Source organism: Dermacentor variabilis, chromosome 10 (assembly GCF_050947875.1).
Source record: "Dermacentor variabilis isolate Ectoservices chromosome 10, ASM5094787v1, whole genome shotgun sequence".
Classification (NCBI taxonomy): domain Eukaryota; kingdom Metazoa; phylum Arthropoda; class Arachnida; order Ixodida; family Ixodidae; genus Dermacentor; species Dermacentor variabilis.
In genome coordinates, this window is record NC_134577.1 from 117037938 (window position 1) to 117057802 (window position 19865).

At 43.7% G+C, this 19865-nt stretch overlaps 1 protein-coding gene across 5 annotated transcripts in view; it reads left to right on the top strand.

Moving 5' to 3' along the window:
- LOC142560899 (DNA-binding protein RFX2-like) overlaps positions 1-19865 on the top strand; it is a 160652-nt gene that overhangs the window by 95334 nt on the left and 45453 nt on the right. For all 5 annotated transcript variants that reach the window (XM_075673310.1, XM_075673314.1, XM_075673313.1 and 2 more), the window contains 2 exons: positions 6855-7000; positions 18869-18966. In XM_075673310.1, the coding sequence (XP_075529425.1) occupies positions 6855-7000; positions 18869-18966 (244 nt within the window). The remainder of the gene's footprint in view (positions 1-6854; positions 7001-18868; positions 18967-19865) is intronic.

The window sequence follows — 19865 nt, forward strand, 5'->3', positions numbered from 1 at the left end:
GAGTAACATTACAGTGATGACGCAAATAGCTCACTGGACATAATATAGATACAACTTCTTTAGGCAGTCAGTTACACTCTTCTGTAGGCATAAGATCAAAAGAATATGTGAACGAGTTTGTTCTACAAGAGAATCCCTGAATTCAGGCATGTGATCCCTGTACAATGACGCATAAATTTGTAGAAACAAGTATAAGTCACAGTTTACGAAATACCGTACTTACTCATGTGCAGCTTACCCTCATGTTAGACCCTCATGTAAAATAGTACACCAAGCATTACGTGCACACCCAAGTGCTGGTTAATTTCTGCAGGCTGGTACTAGATGTCGCTAGTTGTCCTATGGATGATTGCATTATCATCACCATATCCTGCACGCGCCATCAAATGAAGACACTGCAACTTTGGTCACTGGTTCTGGCAAAGCGGCGCTAGTTAGGCCTAGCCAATGGGTGGCAAGCCATTGCGGGAAGTTCACTCTTGAAATGTTTTACCAGTTGACCACATTGGCGATTGGGCATGACATGGTGCACATGGGCTGGACTGACGTCCACATGCATAGCGCCGTTGCGGGCAGTGCACATGCTGGACAAAACGGCATAAGCTCGCATGTGGGCATGAAGCCAATGAAGCCGCAAACTGAATTTCCACAGTGCAGCGTAAACTGACAGTGTCACAAAAGTCAAAACTGCATACACACTATCTGCACTTCACGATCACCCACGACGCAAGTTGGGGTGCGCGATATGTGGACCAAGCAGGATGTGCACCCACGTTCTTGTTCATGCTGCTTATCAATACTGCTTATCACTACTGCTTATCAATAACCCTAGCTTTCTAAATTTCCAAGCACTCATAGTTTTCTAAGCACAGCAAGGCAGCGGTCTCTGCTCAGCTGCATAACTGTTGCGAATTGTTGTTTTTCATAATAAGGGTTGTGCATATACTCAGATATTTGATTTAAGATCGAATAGTGAGCGTTCGAATATTCAATATATTCTATGAAAAAGACCGTTGTGGTCAGAGCCTTGATGTGCGCTCGCAATCTCTTATCGGTACAAGGGTCGCCCAGGTCGACGAGACCAATTGGAACGATTAATGCAAGGCGGACAGAGGGGACAACAAAAACAGCACGTATAAAAAGCACGAAAGCATGTGCAAAGATAGGGCTGATTAGCCGCTGGAAAGCACAAACAGCGTATTGGAAACGCATGTTCAGAGTTTGTGCACGCAGATTCGTGCAGTTCGGAGCTTTCTGTCCACATGTTAGCTTAAGCACACGGATGAACTTAACACAGGGCTCACGGTAGTTGCTGGCTGGTTGACCGCGGGCCCAAACAGCGCTTCAGCAGCCATCAGCATAACCTCTGCGCTTGATCGAGCGACCGTCAGCTGCCTGTAAGAACAAATCAGTGACACACTTTCCACGATGGCTTGCGGTTCATTATCACGTTGGCCGAGGGTTAATTTTTGTCACAAACACACTGCCTAGCCCGTTAGGCATAATTGGAGCTGTGTCGCCGGGTGTTGATGGCTATCTTGCCCTGGGATCCCCAAACATCTTGCCTAGAGGGATGAATTGGTGACCAGTGGTGGTGCATCAGACCAGACAATAATAAATATAATGAATATTCATGAAAGTAAATTTGTAAACATGGGTAACAATACTGGGCGGTGACTAAAACCTTTATACTAATTAATAAATGTCCTTTTCCTTATACAATTGCTTATTTCAGAGAGTTGCATTCACTTTATGGCGTAACTTCCAGAAACGTAGCAAAATAATAATTTCAGGATTAGAACTTCATTTCTACCATTAAGTCTGCGTGGATAACTCGATTGTTCAGCTTGTTCAGATTTCGAGGTAGCATGCAGCTTTTAGTGCTTGTTCACAGTCATTTTATCTCCACCAAGCAGATATTTATACATTGAGGTGATCTGGGAAACATCAACATCTTCTATAAAGGTCCGTTTGTTTTGCTGCCATGTTGTTGCCACAATGATGGTCTTTCAATGAATTCTTGCAGAGAGGGCTCGGGTTCCTTCGTCTTGCTCTCTATCCTGTGCTATGCTATTTCGTGTGTTGTGCTTTTTTATCTTTTACTATGCTTCACCAGTCGGTGTATGCTACTACGCTGCAGAAACTTAAATACATTGCACGAATGTCGGCAAGATACACCAGCAAAACAAAGGGCCCTCTATAAAAAATGGGGACGTTTGCCAGATCACCTCAATGTATTGCTCTTTTATCTTCGACCATTTTTACTTTTTTTTTTTAGTTGCCTGAAAAGACAACTCGTGTAAGTTGGAGTACAAGCCTATTTAAATAAAATGAGACTTACAAATGTAACGCAGCTACGCGTTTGAAAAAGCGCCCGATTTTTTTCTCCTGTTCTCTGTGAGCACAGCCATGCAATGTTTATCGCAATGTTCTGCAGTATGCTACTTATGAACAGCAATCATCGCCTTCCTGGACGTCTAGCTCACTCCTGAGGAAGACGACTTGCCTCGTAAGATATCCTCAGGTGCACATAAGCAGTTTGAAATGCCAAGGGAATCTTTTGTGCAATTTAACAGAAGAGCTGGTCGAAAATTTAATTGCAATTGAGCTACTAGTAAATTGCTCGTCAGTACATTGGCCAAATTTTTAAGCCCTAAAAAAGTAGGCGTTTCATTGCAGGTTTTTAAGCTTAGTTAGAGTGCCCCTCACCATGCCACATAGCAAATTTTGGTCATATGCTGAAAGTTGTTACGTCCCCTCTAGGGAGCGTTAAACTGTGAGAATGTTTCAAATTCGTTCATTAATAACTGAGGTGTAAATATTTCAGTGCCGCAAACCCAAGATTTCAGGAGGTGAGCATCACCGCCAATGTAACGTGCTCTCCACTTGCCCCATCTAGCCTCCACAAGCAAAATGCCTTCCCTGCGTTCTCCTGTACTGGAGCTGGGGGACCGCGTGATGCATGCGTCACGGGCCCCTCCTACTTTTTTTTTGCCACTGACGGTCTTTCCTGTGAGCTGTTGCGTTTGTGTCATTTCACACAGTGCACAATTCTGCTTGCTGTGGTGCGAAATAAAAGAAAGACACACAGACATTTGGTTTATAGGTCTAACTGTTTCTCTAAACTTTAGCTGGTCTATTGAAGCAACAGATCAAACAAATAGCTGCTGTTGCCCTGAATAATTCTCAGTCACGTGCTACTATGAGCCATGTCACAGCATTGTCATGTACATAGGTGCACTTGCGCTATGTACAGTGAAACCTCGTTAAACCGTAGTTGGCCAGAGCTCGGAAAAAGTATGCACTAAACAGTAGTACTGCTTAACTGAAATAGCGTCAAATCACCCACTTACTTGTCAAAAACGCAACTACAAAAGAGTGCGATTAAAGGCCAGAAAACATGCAGTATTTATTTACTTCGCACGACAATAGTCTTATTTTCGTTTGATGCCGTCGCGGGCTAGCAGCGACGGCGGAGGTGGCCTCAAACTCACTTAAGCTATGAGCCAGCTTTTCTGCCAGCTCCCTCTTCTCGGAAAAACCCGCATGAGGCTGCCGTGTCACGAGTGTCGTGGCTGCATGAGTGTCAGGCCTGAATTGCCTGCACTTTCACTTTCCGGGTCGTCCTCGTACATACCATTGCAGCCATGATAAGGGACACAACATAATCTTTCAGTGGCTCCCAGGACATTGCAACATCAGTGGAAATGACCACGCAGACGAAGCTGCCCTATCTGCACATGAAAACCGTCAAGTTGTCTTGGTTCCACTTTCGCAAACAGACGCTGTGGCTGGGCTGTAATTGATGTCCCGTGAATGTACTATGCACCTGTGGGATTCGGACGCCTTCACCATGTGCTGTTTGCGTTTGTTGTCTCCGGATATACGGATGCATCTACCGCATGGGTTAACACAACATGAACGAACCATGTTGTACCGTCTGTGGCTAGGCATTGCATTTACAAACTCACATGCTTTCCTTATTGAAATGGCCAATAGCCCCATGTACGACACATGCAGCAGCGATGAGACGCTCGCACACATTATCTGTGTTTGCCTGCGATATAGTGCCCAGAGACAAGGGACGTGCAGATTGCTGGACCAATTGGACAATCGTCCACTATCAGAAATAAAAGCTTTAGGTCAGTGCTGCTCCCAAGGGCATCTGCACTGAAGGTCTCACTAGCGTTACTAAGGTTCCTGCGATTTACAAGGCTTCACGATGGACTTTAAGAACGCTGCCCCCTACTGCTCCCTAGTGTATGCAGTTGGTTTGTGCTCATCTCTCTTTCTCTCTGTCTCCCCCTACCACTCTCTTTCTCTTTTTATCCCCCTTAACCCTTTCCCTGTGCAGGGTAGCCAACCAAAACTACCTCTGGTTAACCTCCCTGCCTTTCTATCCATAATTTCTCTCTCTCTCATCACTTTCATTAGGCGACACTTGGGCAATAACAGAGGCAACGATGGCAAAAAGTCTAACCTCAAAAAGTCTAATTTTGTAGCCAACATATTTTAGCGGTCACAGCAGCAGTGCCAGGCAACTTTGCATTCCAAATGCCACATACCGTAGTTAACGGTAGATCCCTTTCACATGCCAGCACCAACCTCTTCATGCCACATTCGATTTTTTCTTCTATGCTGAGCACCTGGTTTCTGTCCTAGCTTGCATGACGCCTCAACGCTCTCCGACTCTGGCACTGCGTTGAAATGATGTTGATGTTGATGTGGCTTCACCCTTCCAAGCGTGCTCTGCATTTGCGCTTGGAGGCCGTTCTGATCTCTGAGGCTCGTTCCACCAGGCCGCCATGCAGCTGTGATTTCGCAGCGAAAAGTGTAAACGCTAAGTGTTAACCGATATGTACGCAATAAACTGGTACGGTTTATGCGGATACAAAACGCATTATGTTCAATGCCCGCTGAGTCGAGGATTTAACTTTACTACTTTTCAAACGAAACTACTGTTTAAGCGAGTGCAGTTTAACAAGCTTTTACTGTACATTGACTCTGGGTGGGAGCGTGGCACCCGCAAGGAGAAGGGCAAATGGCGTTTGGTTTGAAATGTAAGCTTTTCCATGGTGCACAGAGATGTAATACTTAGCAGACATGATCATTACCATGCATTGTATGCACTGTGCTTGTCAACTCAAAATGGCCAGACCTGGTGAGGGGGCCTTTAAAAAAAGACAATCTGAGGCAGATGGTTACAAGTTGTTTATATGAAAACATTATGACCACATTGTATAGCTGTGACACCGAACACATCGAGCATACAAAGGTCTTTTACAGCGTGCAGAATCCTCGCAGTATTTACAGAGGACAGGAGATGAATCTGAGTGGCACATACGCTAACAACAATGTGCGACAGCCCAGAAGCAGAGCACGAAGTACAGAAGTCTTTCCTGTGGGCTTATCCGGCATAGGCCATTTTCAGTATTGAAATAACTAAACTTTGGGCCCATGGGAATGCAAGTGCAGCAATAAGCGATTTCCCTGTGGCGCGCCAGGTGTCGCACCATCAAGATCAATGTAGGGTTCACGATCGTGTTTGTGCTTCAATGCTGCGGTGCTCGCTGTGCATGTTTGCAGAATACATATGCCTGCACGTAACCTGCATTCACGAAGTAAAATGTGACTAACTTTCTTATTTCTTTCCAAATCCAGCTACTCAGTATTTGCTCACCCCTAATTTATACTGAAATATTTTGCTTAAAGTGGTAAAGTTGCCAAGTCACAATGCCATTCAAAATCAGAAGGACAAAGTTCAGGCAAATCCATGTACTGTTTCCATGCTGGCTGAACCACACCCTGCTTGCAGCTCTCGTAGGCATTACACTGACGTGCGTACATTGCTTATTATTTGTTCATCATTCTTCTGGGAACCGCATTTCACATATTAACAGCTTAAGTTATGGCTTAGGACAAGGCTGAATCGGAACTTTCTCGAATGTTATTGTTGCTTCTACCTGTTGCCTGCGTTGTTGCCACACCTTGTGTGGTGAGATTGTATGTGCCACGTGAATAGTGCACTTTCTGGAAGGCACGTGGGCACCGGTGATTACACTAAAACCTTCGATGAGCCATGTATAAATAGCCGATGCACTTGACCCGCCGATTCAGATTTTCAAGAATCGACGAATGTGCTCGCCGCTATCATTGTGCTGAGTGTTACTTGTTCTGCTGTGCACAGGTTTGCCCAGTAAAGAGTTGAATTCGTAACTCAGTTTAAACACAGCATCTTTCTTCACCCTCACTACAATGTGACAATACTCTGCTTTGTACTTTGCAGGCAATGCTGCCGATGCTCTGCAAGTAGTGTGTTCTAGAAGTCTTTCTTTGTGCGTCTCACACTGCAGTTGTTCTTGATCTGTGATGCTTTCTATGTAATGACACCTGCACTGACGAAGGGTTATATCAAACCGTGTATTTTTGCACATTTGTGCTCCGAATATGTGATGTACTTTGTTTTGATCGTGAGTGCAAAGAGTGCACTGCTGCTGCTGTTGGTAGCGGAAACGTGCCACATTGCACATTTGGCGGCATCTGCAGAGCCTTCCGTGTAATAACGGTGTCAGATTTTTTTACTTGAAATGTTGTGTGGAATTGCATGGCACATACCTCTCTACCTTCCTGTCGTATGTGATGCTCAATTACATTTTTTGTTTTGCATGCGAGCAGTCAGTGGTCTCTTTAGCCTTCATAGCATTGCCTGCTATTTATATTTATTTATTTATTTACGTGTATGTTTTTTTATTGATGTAGTAATCTACATCGCTCAGTCGGGCATTATTGTAAGGGGATTGAGACAATGAAAATGTGGAGTGTGGCGCCAGCTCAACTGTGTGCCCCCCTTGCAGGGAGCAGGAAAAAGGGCTGAGCCAGTCGAAGCTACACCTGCTGTGCAAGTGTGAGGCTGTGCAGAAGTTTGTGCAGCGTGCCGACTACCAGTTCTACCAGAACCTGGTGGATGTCCTCATCCCCGACGTGCTGCGGCCCATCCCCAGTGAGTTGTGGCAGCATGCGTCCCAAAGAGTGCCAGCGGTTTCCTTTTCTTTTCTTCTCTCTCTGTGTGTCTGTCTCTCCTTTGTGAAATCAAGTCAGAATCCACTATATCCAAGAAAACATACTGGCAACCATCATACCATCCTAAATAATTAACTGCGACACTTCTTTGAACCAGTTTCGGCTTCAGCAAATAGGAGGTGTATATTTCATTCATTCATTCATTCATTTTCAGAGGTGACTGCTGGCTTTAACATAAAGGCTTCATGATGTGTTATGATGTCTGGAACCCACCTTGGTTGTGTAGTGCCAGTGTAAACTCAGTGCCCTTCAATCGGCCTGTAAGGTAATGTGAATAAATAAATGAAACTAACCCTTGGTTTACTAAACTTAGAACATTATGAAATAAAAAGAAATGTTTCTACAATACTTCAAAACGTAAGAATGCTGCCTACTACTAGGATAAGTACAAGGATTGCTTACAAGTTTACTGTGAAGCATTAGGCGCGGCCACAAAGAAATATTATTCGCGGGACTTGCCCTCACTTATTAGAAATAATCCTAAAAAATTCTGGCAAATAATTTCTCCACATAAGTCTGCTAATCACATTACAATACATGATTCAAAACAATCTCCGCTTTCTGATGAAGATTTTGCAGTTGCTTTCAATGCATATTTCGAGTCTGTTTTTACCCAAGAAGATTGTTCCAATGTGCCATTTGTTCCTGAACAACCCTTCCCTTTTGTGGCTCCAATCGCCATCACTGCCGAAGGTGTTGCGAACCTTATCACGAATCTTAAAGTTTCTTCTTCATCTGGCATTAATCACATCAACTCTAAAATACTGAAGAATACTACTGATATTTACAGTCGCTTTCTGTGTCTCCTCTTCAACCAGTCTGTATTATCAGGTGAGCTGCCTAAGGACTGGAAGATTAGTAAGGTAGTTCCCCTATTTAAATCCAGTGACAAGCACTCACCCTGTAATTACCGACCCATTTCACTAACATGCATATGCTGCAAATTACTTGGAACATATTATAGCTTCTCATACCTACAATTAGTACATGACCGGGGCTGTTGGAGAAATATGGGAGAGGCCTTTGCCCTGCAGTGGGCGTAACCAGGCTGATGATGATGATGATGACCTACGGTCACCTTGAATCAAATAATGATTCTTTCTCTAGTCAGCATGGCTTCAGAAAGGGCTTTTTATGTGACACTCAGTTATTTGAATTCACGACTGACCTTCATTTTAACATGAACTCTAACGATCAAACCGATTGCCTCCTTCTTGATTTCGCGAAGGCGTTCGATACTGTACCTCATTGCCGTTTAATTTACAAATTGTCTGCCCTTTGCATTGATTCATTAACACTCTCTTGGCTATGTATTCTTGTCTTTACGTCAGCAATTAACGGTGGTCAACAACATTTCGTCTAACTTTTGCAACGTCACATCCGGTGTCCCCCAAGGCAGTATGCTAGGTTCATTACTCTTTTTAATATACATCAACGACTTGCCCGCTAACCTTTCATCCTCAGTTAGGTTGTTCACTGACGATTGCGTCATATACCGCAATATTAAATATTTCGGTGATCATCTTACTCTCCAAAATGACCTTGAACAAAGCAGTAGATGGTGCGTAACTTGGCAGATGCCCCTTAACGCCTCTAAATGCAAGTTAATCTCGTTTAGTCGAAAGCGTACTAACTCAGTGTTCCACTATTCGATTAATACTAATCGTAAATCGTACAAATATCTTGGCGCTTATCTTTCATCGGACTTATCCTGCACAACGCATGTAGCAACTGTTTCATCCAAAGCTCCTCAATCTCTCGGCTACCTGCGTAGAAACTTGCTTAACGCACCCACCTTCTAATGTACGAAAACTAGCATATCTTACTTATGTTCGCCCACAACTAGAATATGCTTCATCCACATGGTCATCATATCACGATTATCTAATTCATATGTTGGAAGCCATTCACAATAGGGCAGCCAGATTCATCTCTGACAACTACGACTATCATTCGAGCATTACCCGAATAAAAGAAGACCTTGCATTTCAGTCATTAGAAGATCGACGCATAATTGCTTTTTTTATGTCTGTTTCTCAGGTACATTTATTGTAATAACTTTCACTGTTTGTTGCTTCATGCTCCTGTGTACACATCTTGCGGATTCACAATGCACTTAGTTTCATGCGCATTCTTGGTCAAATGCAGGCATTTTACTCATCACCACTACCAAGAGCTATTGCACATTGGAACAGTCTCCCAGATCACATTGCATCCATCTCCAATCGTGAAACATTCCGTGATAATCAGAATTCGTTGCGTATTAATATTGTATTATGATGTTGCACTTTGCTATTTTTTCATGTAAATACTGTTGTCCCCCTTAGTCAATGCCCTTCAATGGGCCTGTAAGGTAATGTGAGTAAATAAATAGTGCCTATGGCGATGCTAAGCCCAAGGGCGCAGGATCAAATTCTGGCTGTGGCGGCTGCATTTTGATAGGGTTTAAATGCAAAAACGCTCATGTACTTACCATGTTTACCCAAGTCTAAAAAGAGCGTGGGATCAAATTCCAGCTGCGGTGGCTGCATTTTGATAGGGTTTAAGGGGGGAAGGGGTGATCAGAGCTAACTTTTTTTACTCTTTGACCTAGAGCAACGAAATTTGGCACCCACACTCAGAAGTGTCTGAAATAAAGAAATATGAAGTTTGATTACAATACCTTAACTAGTTTTCAAGTTACAAAATGTTACATGTGTTCCGCTTGTGGAAAACCTGGCACTGTAACAAAACATGCCAGGGAGCTGCTACCTGTAGTTCTAATCTTTGCCCAAAAGAGCACTACAGGGTACAACAGTTCCAAAAATATTTTAACTGCTTTATTTTTTTTTACACAGATCATGTTCACTTCTACTAATTGTAGCAGAACTTGTCATTCACAAATTAGCATGCAGAAAAAAAACTTAGCCTTCAGCAAGATATTGAAGACTGTCATATGCTCAAGCACACTTCAGGGAATACATAAACACAAACAGAATGAAAATTGGTCCAGGAATTCCAATGCTACCCTTTCCACAGACAATGCAGAATGCCCAAAACACACTTTTGAGAAAATGTATCTCAAAGTTCTTGGAGCAGTTCACATCTCACAAAATGCACCACAATTGTAGTTTTTGCTGTATTTGCTTACAATGGTGAACCGCGCTGGAGTCATCTGGCGGGCGTGGTCAATTGCAGACTCCAGCATGACCTTCAATCATTTGCTTTTTGTATGCTTCTTTCTGTGGAAGCGGTAGCTGAAGCGTCAGATTTGAAGATGGAGAAATGCGCTTTCCAATGAGACCAAGATGGTTGCGCTCGGTTGCGCCGTTATGGAGATATTGTGGCTTGAGAAATGCTGTTTTTTCTTCATTTCCGCGAAATTTTTTACCACCTTGGCTGATAAAACAAATTTTTTAGAGCGCTTCTATGTGGTTTACAGTGATGATATTTTGGAATCAGATAGAAAAAGAGTAACAGAAATTGAAAATGTGATTACCATATTTACTCGCATAATGATCGCACCCCTGAATTTTGTTGCCAAAATTTGATATTTTTTTATTTCCCGTGTAATGATCGCACCCAGAATTTGCCGCAGCGATATGTCGTGTGCCAAGTCTAGCTAATACTGATCGCGCTTACCATCTGTCGAATGCTACGCGAACGACTCTTCAAGACAAACCAAGCGGTCTGCACGCACCAGACATTAAGTAGATGCCTCATTTCATTAATTTCATCACTTTCCGCACTTCCATGACTAAAAAAAAGCTGCAACCAAACTTCCCTTTATTATGTGTAGGCTTTATAATGGTTGTGGTCAACAACAACAAAAAAGGCGCCTTTCGATTCTTCTCATCTGCACTCGTGGGCACGAAACAAATCACGAGCGGCAACGATAGTAGCCACGTTTACAATGATACGTTAGAAGTGTACCCTATTCATACGCTGACGCTTGTAACACAGCTAAGCTATTCACCCACCCTTAGCGGAAACGTGCCGTATTAGCATAGCAGTGAAGACAGATGCCGCAGTTTCCGCAGCATGCCGGCCATGTGTTTCCATGTCACTGGCAGCTAAGCGCGCCCATATGTTTCTGTCCCCTCAAAGTAGACATGGCTACGTTATTGCCGCAAACTTACCGATATTAAAAATATTATTATTACTGATACGGAAGAAACTATATTTCAATGCACGTAATGTACTCACGAGGAGAAAAAAAAATCACGTTCGCCGCATTCGGCTTGCTCCGCCGGCCACCATTTTGTTTTGGTGTCCCGCAACAAACGCGGGATGAAAAAATGTTTTTTTATTTTTGCAGGAAATTTAACGCGCGTAATGATCGCACCCCTGATTTTGCGTCAATTTTTCTGACAAAAAAGTGCGATCATTATGCGAGTAAATACGGTATAAAAAATTCAACTTTTTGGCTATTTTTCACGATACGAAAGCCATGCTGCCCCCTTATATGCAAAAACGCTCATGTACTTACCATGTTTACCCAAGTCTAACCAGAGCATGGGATCAAATTCTGGCTGCGGCGGCATTTAGATGGAGTTCACGTGCAAAAATGCTCATGTATTTACCATGTTTAGCCAAGCCTAACTAGGGCGTGGGATCAAATTCCAGTTGCGGCAGCTGCATTTGGTGGGGTTAAAGTGCAAAAAACGCTCAAGTACTTACCATGTTTACCCAAGTCTAATAAGGGCGCAGGATCAAATTCTGGCTGCGGCGGCTGCATTTTGATGGGGCTTTAAGTGCGAGAATGCTCATGTACTTACCATGTCTACCCAAGTGCAACAAGAGCGCGGGATCAAATTCAGGCTGCGGCTACATTTTGATGGGGTTTAAATGCAAAAACGCCCATGTATTTACCATGTTTAGCCAAGTCTAACAAGTGCGCGGGATCAATTCCAGCTGCAGCGGCTGCATTTCGATGGAGTTAATGTGCAAAAACGCTCATGTATTTACCATGTTTACTCAAATGTAACGAGCGCGGGATCAAATTCAGACTGCGACTGCATTTTGATGGGGTTTAAATGCAAAAACGCTCATGTACTTATGATTTTTACCCAAGTCTAACAAGGGCGCGGGATCAATTCCAGCTGTGGCGGCTGCATTTCGATGGAGTTCACATACAAAAGCGCTCATGTATTTACCATGTTTACCCAAGCCTAACAAGAGCGTGGGATCAAATTCTGGCTGCAGCGGCCACATCTTGATGGAGTTTAAGTGCAAAAAAGCTCATGTATTTACCATGATTAGCCATGTCTAACAAGGGCGTGGGATGAAATTTCGGTTGCGGTGGCTGCATTTTGATGGGGTCGTAATTGCAAAAATGCTCATGCTTACCTGAATCTAACACGCACCTTTTTTCCAAGGAAATGGGTCCAAAAATTGCCTGCCCGTTACAGTTTAATATGAAACTAAAACCGTGTTCGCAGCATTGGCAGAGAGGTCAGACATGGTATCACCGCCACCACAAAATGGCGACAGGGCATGTTTTTGTGAAGGTTGCTATTGGTTAGCTTGACTGTGATCTAGAGTTGCATCCTTGGCCAATAACTTTTGCAGATGCTATCACTTGGAAGATTTCGCGCAACTCATTATCAAATACGTTGGCGTAATCAGCCGCCAGCGTTTCTGGTGCTGTGCTACATTCGCTTCTGTACACAGTGCCAGGAAAGCTGTGGACGCATACTTCATAGTAGAGTCCGATGGAGAGTCTCACGAAAGTGATACTATATCTCTAAAAGTGTTCACTCGAGAGTACCAACCGTGTGTGCTTGGTATTTTTAGCCAATGAAGCACAACTGCTACTGCCACGCCATTTTCATTGTACATTCAGGTGCACTTTATTTTCTTGCTTTATGTCTATAAAAATTGGGTCCACATTATATTTGGGGGCGCTTTAGAATCAGGTAAATATGGTAAAAATTAAGAATGGTGTAAGATTCGGATTGTTAGTGAGATGCTTAAAGTCGATTAACAGCGCAAGGACACCAGAGGAGACAGAAGAGGGAACAGAGTGCTGTTGCTTCTGTTGCAGCGCTCTGTTCTCTCTTCTGTCCTCTCTGGTATCCTTGCGCTGTTCATCGAACCTTAAATGGTAAATTAAAGTGCACATTACAGAACCCTGGGTGGTCAAAATACCACGTTTACTCGATTCTAACGTGCCCTCGGTTGTAACGCGCACCCGTTTTTTTGTGATCAATAAAAAGGGGGAAAAAATGCCGTCAATTGTAACATGCACTCGTTTGCCTTGACCTAAAGAAAGAAAAGTCCTTTGCAGTACCACGCACCTCATTATTTTGTTCAGAAATACAACTTTCTCTCATTCGGAAAAAGCGATAGATTTACTCCCAATGCACTGAAGTTGAAATAAATAAATAAAGTCGCAGTTTCGCGCAAAAGGCGAAGCATAGATTACAATAGCAAATTAGTAGACAGCTATATGAAAAGTAAGGATAGTAGTTTTATCAGCCATATAAACTCTTAAACATTCGCTTACTAACTAAATTAACAAGCATGGCGTCACACGCACACAAGCATGAACATGTCTCACTCAGTGACTGCAGAAACACTTTAAACACTGGAGTGAGGAAGTGTGGTATCAGGAGCGAGGGGATTTACCTTTGTGCAGCCTTTTGCTTTGACACAAACTAAGCGATGAGAACACAGCGTGGTCCGCCTTGATTCATAGACTCTTGTCTCTGCCGCAGATTGCTTTCAAGATAGGGGCCACGTGGCCACGCCATACATAGCAGCCACGGGTGAAGAATGCCTCTCCTGTTTGCGCCAGTCCCGCATGCAAGTTTCAGGAACTCGGGATGCCCGTGATGCGGCCTGATTTCCATCCGCCTCCGCACCCGTGATCGCTTTCCTTTTCATTTCAGCATCGTGATGAACTCGGCCTGTTTTTGCAGTCGGTGCTGATGCTGATTGAGCAAACTTCAATGCTGATTTAGCAAACGCAGAAAACAGGAAGACGGACGGTGCACTAACCTAAGCCAAAGGACTCATTGCCTAAGCACATCGAGAAAGCTACGGCAGCTAGGCTTGAAGCACTTACGAGGTGGCCATTTTGAAATGCCGATGTCGATATGGTAATGCAGATTTAGAGTTGTACTCTATTCTAACGCGCATGCAATTTTTGGACCCATTTTATCGGAAGAAAAGTGGGTGTTAGGTTGAAGTAAACATGGTGATCCGGAGATCCTGACTATGGCGTGCCTCATAGTCAGGTCAATGTTATTCATTGACAACACAGCATCTTGTGTCATGGTGCTCTTTGGTAATATCTGGCCCTTGCGCCATTAAAGGGTCACTAAAGGCAAGTACTAAGTTGACGTGGACTGTTTAAATACCATTCCAGAAACCTCACAATGCCTGTTTTGTGCCAAGAAAAAACTTAGTTTACGAGAAAAGTGCATCTGAGGGGTCTGAATACCTTTTTTGAAATTCAAATCTCCCGCCACCCAACCAAGGAAGTGGTGACGTTGCATACACCATCACCGCCGTTTGCTGCCGTCGGTAAGTAAAGCGGCGCCCAACAGATGGCGGTACCGAGTCAAGACAGAGCGGTGGATTCGCCTCTGCAGCTGCTTTTTGGTCGAATGGTGTAAACCGTTTGGGCATTTCGTGACATCACATGCAAGTTGAATTCTCTGCTAATTGGAGTTTGTGAGTTTTGCGAGCCAGCAAAACCAGTGCAGCTCTGCACGATCAGGAATGTACTAAAACACGAAAGCGTGGGGAGCGCAGAGTCGAGTGAAAACGAAAAGGTTCAACAGCCTGCATCATTGTCAAGGGCAATTTCAATTGGTTCTTTTTCCTAAAAGTAAAATAGAACTGGACAAGTAGCATTTTATTTTGCCTTATAATACAATATAAGGATGTTTTTTTTTTTCTTTTTTTGCAGCAAGTTGAGTACTCGTGACAGAATTTCATCATCATGCTTTAGTCATTGGGCAAGTACCTCAATGTGCCGGAGAAGTCTAATCATGTGCTGCATTTACCTCAATTTCTCTATTCTTAAGGCTCTGTTTGCAATATTATTGACGCCTTAGAGATTCTCGAGCACTAATCTATCACTTTAGCTTTACTTAATATTTGCCTTTAGTGTTCCTTTAAACACTGCAAATCACCAGTCAGGTCAATGTTGTGGCACGTAAAACCTCAGTTAAATTAATCACAAGCAGCTTAATTTAAAGGTTCATAGTAGTAGGAATGTCGGTTAACTTGTTCCTATAAAAACGAAGCAACAGAAAGAGAATACACGATGACAATTTATCACTACACTCAAACACTTCCGGCACACAGCAAGTGTCGTCTGCTTGTGTTACAACGTGAACCATGTTGACAAGAGCTTTGCGGTCAGTGCCGGTCTCATCCTTTTCGCGAGCACCGTGGTTTGCCCTTGTTGCATTGTGGGCTACAAACATAGCGATTGGTGATATGTCCAGCTGCGACATCGCGTCCCTCTACAAGGCAGCAGACGAGCGGAGTGGCTGCAGTGCATCGTACTGTCGGTATCCAATCGTTGCCAGGATCCATGCGTTTGCAGCAGTCACTTCATGCCGCAGTATTATTACTACCACAATATAGAGTTTTAGCGTGTCTGGTATTCGGCTAAACATAATTGAAAATGGACCGGGCGTTTTACCGGAGGTGCAAATATGAAAACCTGCGCCAGGTGCAGCCACCTGGTGGCACAGAGCTCAAGCAGACAAACACAGAGTTAACATAGCAGTAACCAAGTGTATTCCACTTGCTGCTGGCGTAAATTTTTGACGGGAGCAGACAAGCACTGCATTCTGAGGACGTGACAATGCACACAATCTTGCAACTGAACCAGTTGAACACTTAGGCAGTTGAGGTGATCCCAAGCAGGCACACGGGGTTGTGACAAAAAGAGGAGTGGGGGATGAACCGCCTTTTCTGCGGGGCGGCTGTCTGAGGGAGCGAGGGCAGTGCCTCACAAGCGCAGTTGGGCTAAACCACTTTGTCTGGGAGAGGACTGTCGACAGCTGGCCCAGGTGCCCTGTGGGAAAGCCAACTTTTGAGGCAGTTTTGTGCTGCTTGAAGTTTGATATATTAAAAGCGGCTGCTACTTTTGCTCGATAAGACGAACCTTTAGCCCGGCTGCTCCTGTCTAAATACACATAAAAGGAGAATTCGTTTTTCTTGGCAACCACTACACCAAACTTGACAAGGTTTATTGCATTTAAAAGAAAAACTTAAAATCTAGTGACTTTTGGTTTTGAATTTTTTTATTTAGTTCAATTCTTTTACTAAAAATTGGCAAAAATCACAAACTTTCAGAAAAGGAAACTATCAAGTTTACAATTCCGTAACTCGGCAGTGAAACATTATATCAGACTCCTGTTAATTGCATCTGATAGTAGATCTAAAGCAAACAAAATTGATATGTTACACATGAATCTAAAAAAAATGAGTAATGTGTAAATACACAACATAACAAATTCTCGTAATATATAAATTGACATATCAAATTTGTCCGCTTTGAATGATCTAATAGATGCCGTTTGCAGTACCATGATATCTATTCTTGGCGGAGAATGAATTTGTAAGTTTCGTGCTTCTGTTCTTTCCGAACATTTGAATTTTTGAGAATTCTTTCAACAAAATTCAGGCCCTAAATCGATATTCTGTTTCCAACAGTCACTAGAATTTAACTTTCTCTCTCAAATAGAACAAATTTTGTTAAAATCGGTCCAGGGCTTATCTCAGAAAAGCATTTTTGTGTTTTACATGTATTTGAATAGGCCGCTTCAGAGTTGGGCTAGAGCTAAAGTTTCCTCTTAACCATACTTTTTGCTGTATATTCTCATTGTAACATTGTGGTGTTCAGAAATTGTTCAATAATGACACGTGTACTTCTTTATCTTTATCGGGCGACCACTTCTCACCACCTAACAAATGTTATGGCACAGCGAGGACGCCACCACCACGTGACCACGTATATTGTCACCACCACGTGACAATATACAGGGTAATTCGATGTACTAAACGAGTTCTATATATTCGGGCTCTGCTGTAGACAAAGTAGCTACGCGTATCTGAGAATAGAAACATGTGACCGGGATGCTTAAGTCTGTTCAAATTTACGGACTTTGAATAGTTAATGTCCGAGGATTTGCTATCTTTGCATGTAGCAGACAAATTAACAAAGAAAAAAATAATGTTGAGGAAACTAAGTCACCAACTAAATTTTCAGACCTGCTTGATTGCTCACAATTCCCTGTGGAAATGCCACGAGGTCTTCAGAACTAATGTAGAATGGTGACTGAAATTTTATGCGCCGTACAGTGTCTCATTTGATTTCTTGGAATGATGCACGTGTGCACAATGTCGAAAACATGGCCACCACGAACCAAGTTACCACCATTTGAGTGTTGCCTGATCTAGCTGTGCTCTCACTTTTGTTGCTGAGACAGTTTTGTTTTCCAAGTGCCGGACAGCCACTTCAATGCGTTTCATTGACTGCACCAAACCCGACGAGGCATGCCGATTAGGCCTAGCCCCCAGCAGTGTCGGGAATATATGGTGGTACCTGAACACGATTACACAAAGATTGGGCATGCAATCACATGCATGGGCTGAACTGGCAGCAGTTCATGTGAAGCGGAGTTTGACTTCTCGGGTGATCAGCTGCGCCAGCTACTACTTCGAACACCTGCAAAGTGTGCGTGTTTGCTCTGGTGAGAGCAGCAGAAACTCGCATGTGGGCATAAGACCTAAAAGCTCCGAAATAAATTTGCTTATGGGGGGGTGGGGGGACCCTGCTGCTGTTCTTGCTGTTTTTTACTCTTTCTTGGTTCCACATCATATTTGTATGTCACCCTTTATTGCACCATATACAGTTCAGCTCATAGCTCACCTCCAAGCAAGGTATCATAAATTAGCATATTGAAATACATCCATTCAGCAAGTTTTGTCCAAATCTACCCAAAAGTATAAAAATATTTTTGATGTGAAATCTTGACTGACAGCAGTCAAGGTTGCACATGCAATATCAACACTTCACGATGACATGCATTGCGGTGGTCGCACACATAGGGAAGTGCCAAAGAGCGACTTCTGGCACGCATTCAGCATCGAGGGTGCACTGTGATAAGTGGCCGAGCAAAGGCTTCTTTGTTGCCTAGGCAACCCCTGTGCGCTGGAGAAGTGCTGCAGCCGGTTTTCTTTCTCCTTTTCTTTTCTTTTTTTTTTTTTTCATTTCATGATTGTTCCTCCCCCACATCGAACTCATCACTCTACCCTCCCATCGGCTGGCGCACTTGGTCTAAGAGTATGCTCGTTACCACACTTGTGTGTGGTATTTCCCGCAGAAGCCGCACTATTACTGGTTTAATTTGTTTAGCGTGGCTGTAGTATAAGCAGTATGCATACAAACAAGAGTTCTATGGGAGGATAAACAGGGGTCGAAAAGGGCTGCGTTATAGCCGGTTCTGCATTGTAAGTGGTTATGCTATAACTAGTCTAAGCTGTAAAGGGTTTAGGCAAACTCTTGAGCTCCATTCTTCCTGTAAATAGACAGGTCACATACCTTCTTCTGGTGTCTCATAGATTTTGTGCATTTGTGCATTAGGGAGATGTGTTTTCGAGGCATGCTCACATTGGTCCTAATGAAGTAGTTTTGCTGTCATGGGGTGGACACAGTTTACACAGAGCAAGAGTAATAGTAGCCTTGCGTCTAATTAATTATTTGTGACTAACGATGGTGCTGTTGCGTTACGTGCCCTTCACCGCCACGTGTCTGACCCCCTTGCCTGTTTGTGTGCAGGCTCCTTGACACAGGCCATCCGGAATTTCGCCAAGAGCCTCGAGGGCTGGCTGACGTCGGCCATGCAAGGTTGTCCCGAGGACATGGTCAAGATCAAGGCAAGTGCCAGTCATGTGCTTGTCCCCTCGTTAAAGAGATGCCAAAGCAAAACACAGTCAGCTTATATTGAAGCATTCTTTGAAACTCTTTTCATTTACTCAGTGGTAAGAGGTCTATTGAACTACAAGAGAAAGGAAAGTTTCACATCGCGTGACATCATAGGTTTCAAGGATTTTTCATATTTGGTTTTGTGGCGTAGTAAATGTTCTCAAAATATGCTAAGTCCAGTAAAGTTGAACTACGTGTGAGGGGAGAGCGAAAATCGGACACCACAGCAACCTCGTGCGCCAACTTCAAGGCGGCTTTTGTTGTTGCATCTCTTCTCTGCCGCCGCGTTATCAGTCATTCCCTTGTGGTAACACTGGTTGGTTGTAGAAATTCCACAGAGAGCGGTTGCGCTACCCCGCAGCGCACAAAACACTGAATAAATCTCAATCCACCACTTGGCAACTACTTCGGACGTGGACTTTCCCAAATCCCGTGCTATACAACCGCATTTACCCCAATGCATACTCCCCACTTTGCAAAGCGCGCGAGGCCTGCGCTGACCTCGATCACATTATGTGGCAATGCCCCAAAGCCTCACTCATCAACACCTACCGCACTAACACTACATGCATCATGACTGCAGCCGAGCAGTGGGAGACTCTGCTGCTCAACTTGGACCCAGAGGAGCAGCTCTGGGCCATCCAGATGGCCGAAGATGCCGCCAGAAAACAAGGAGCCGTCTGTGGAAAGGGGAGAGTGGAGGTTAGCCTTCCAACCCCCGCCACCTCAGGACCCCTTCAAGGACATAATAAAGTTTTATTTATCTCTCTCTCATTTACCAACACTACCCAGCCTACTTTTCATTCGGCAGTACAGTTGAGTTCATTTATAATCATGGCAATAGTTTTGT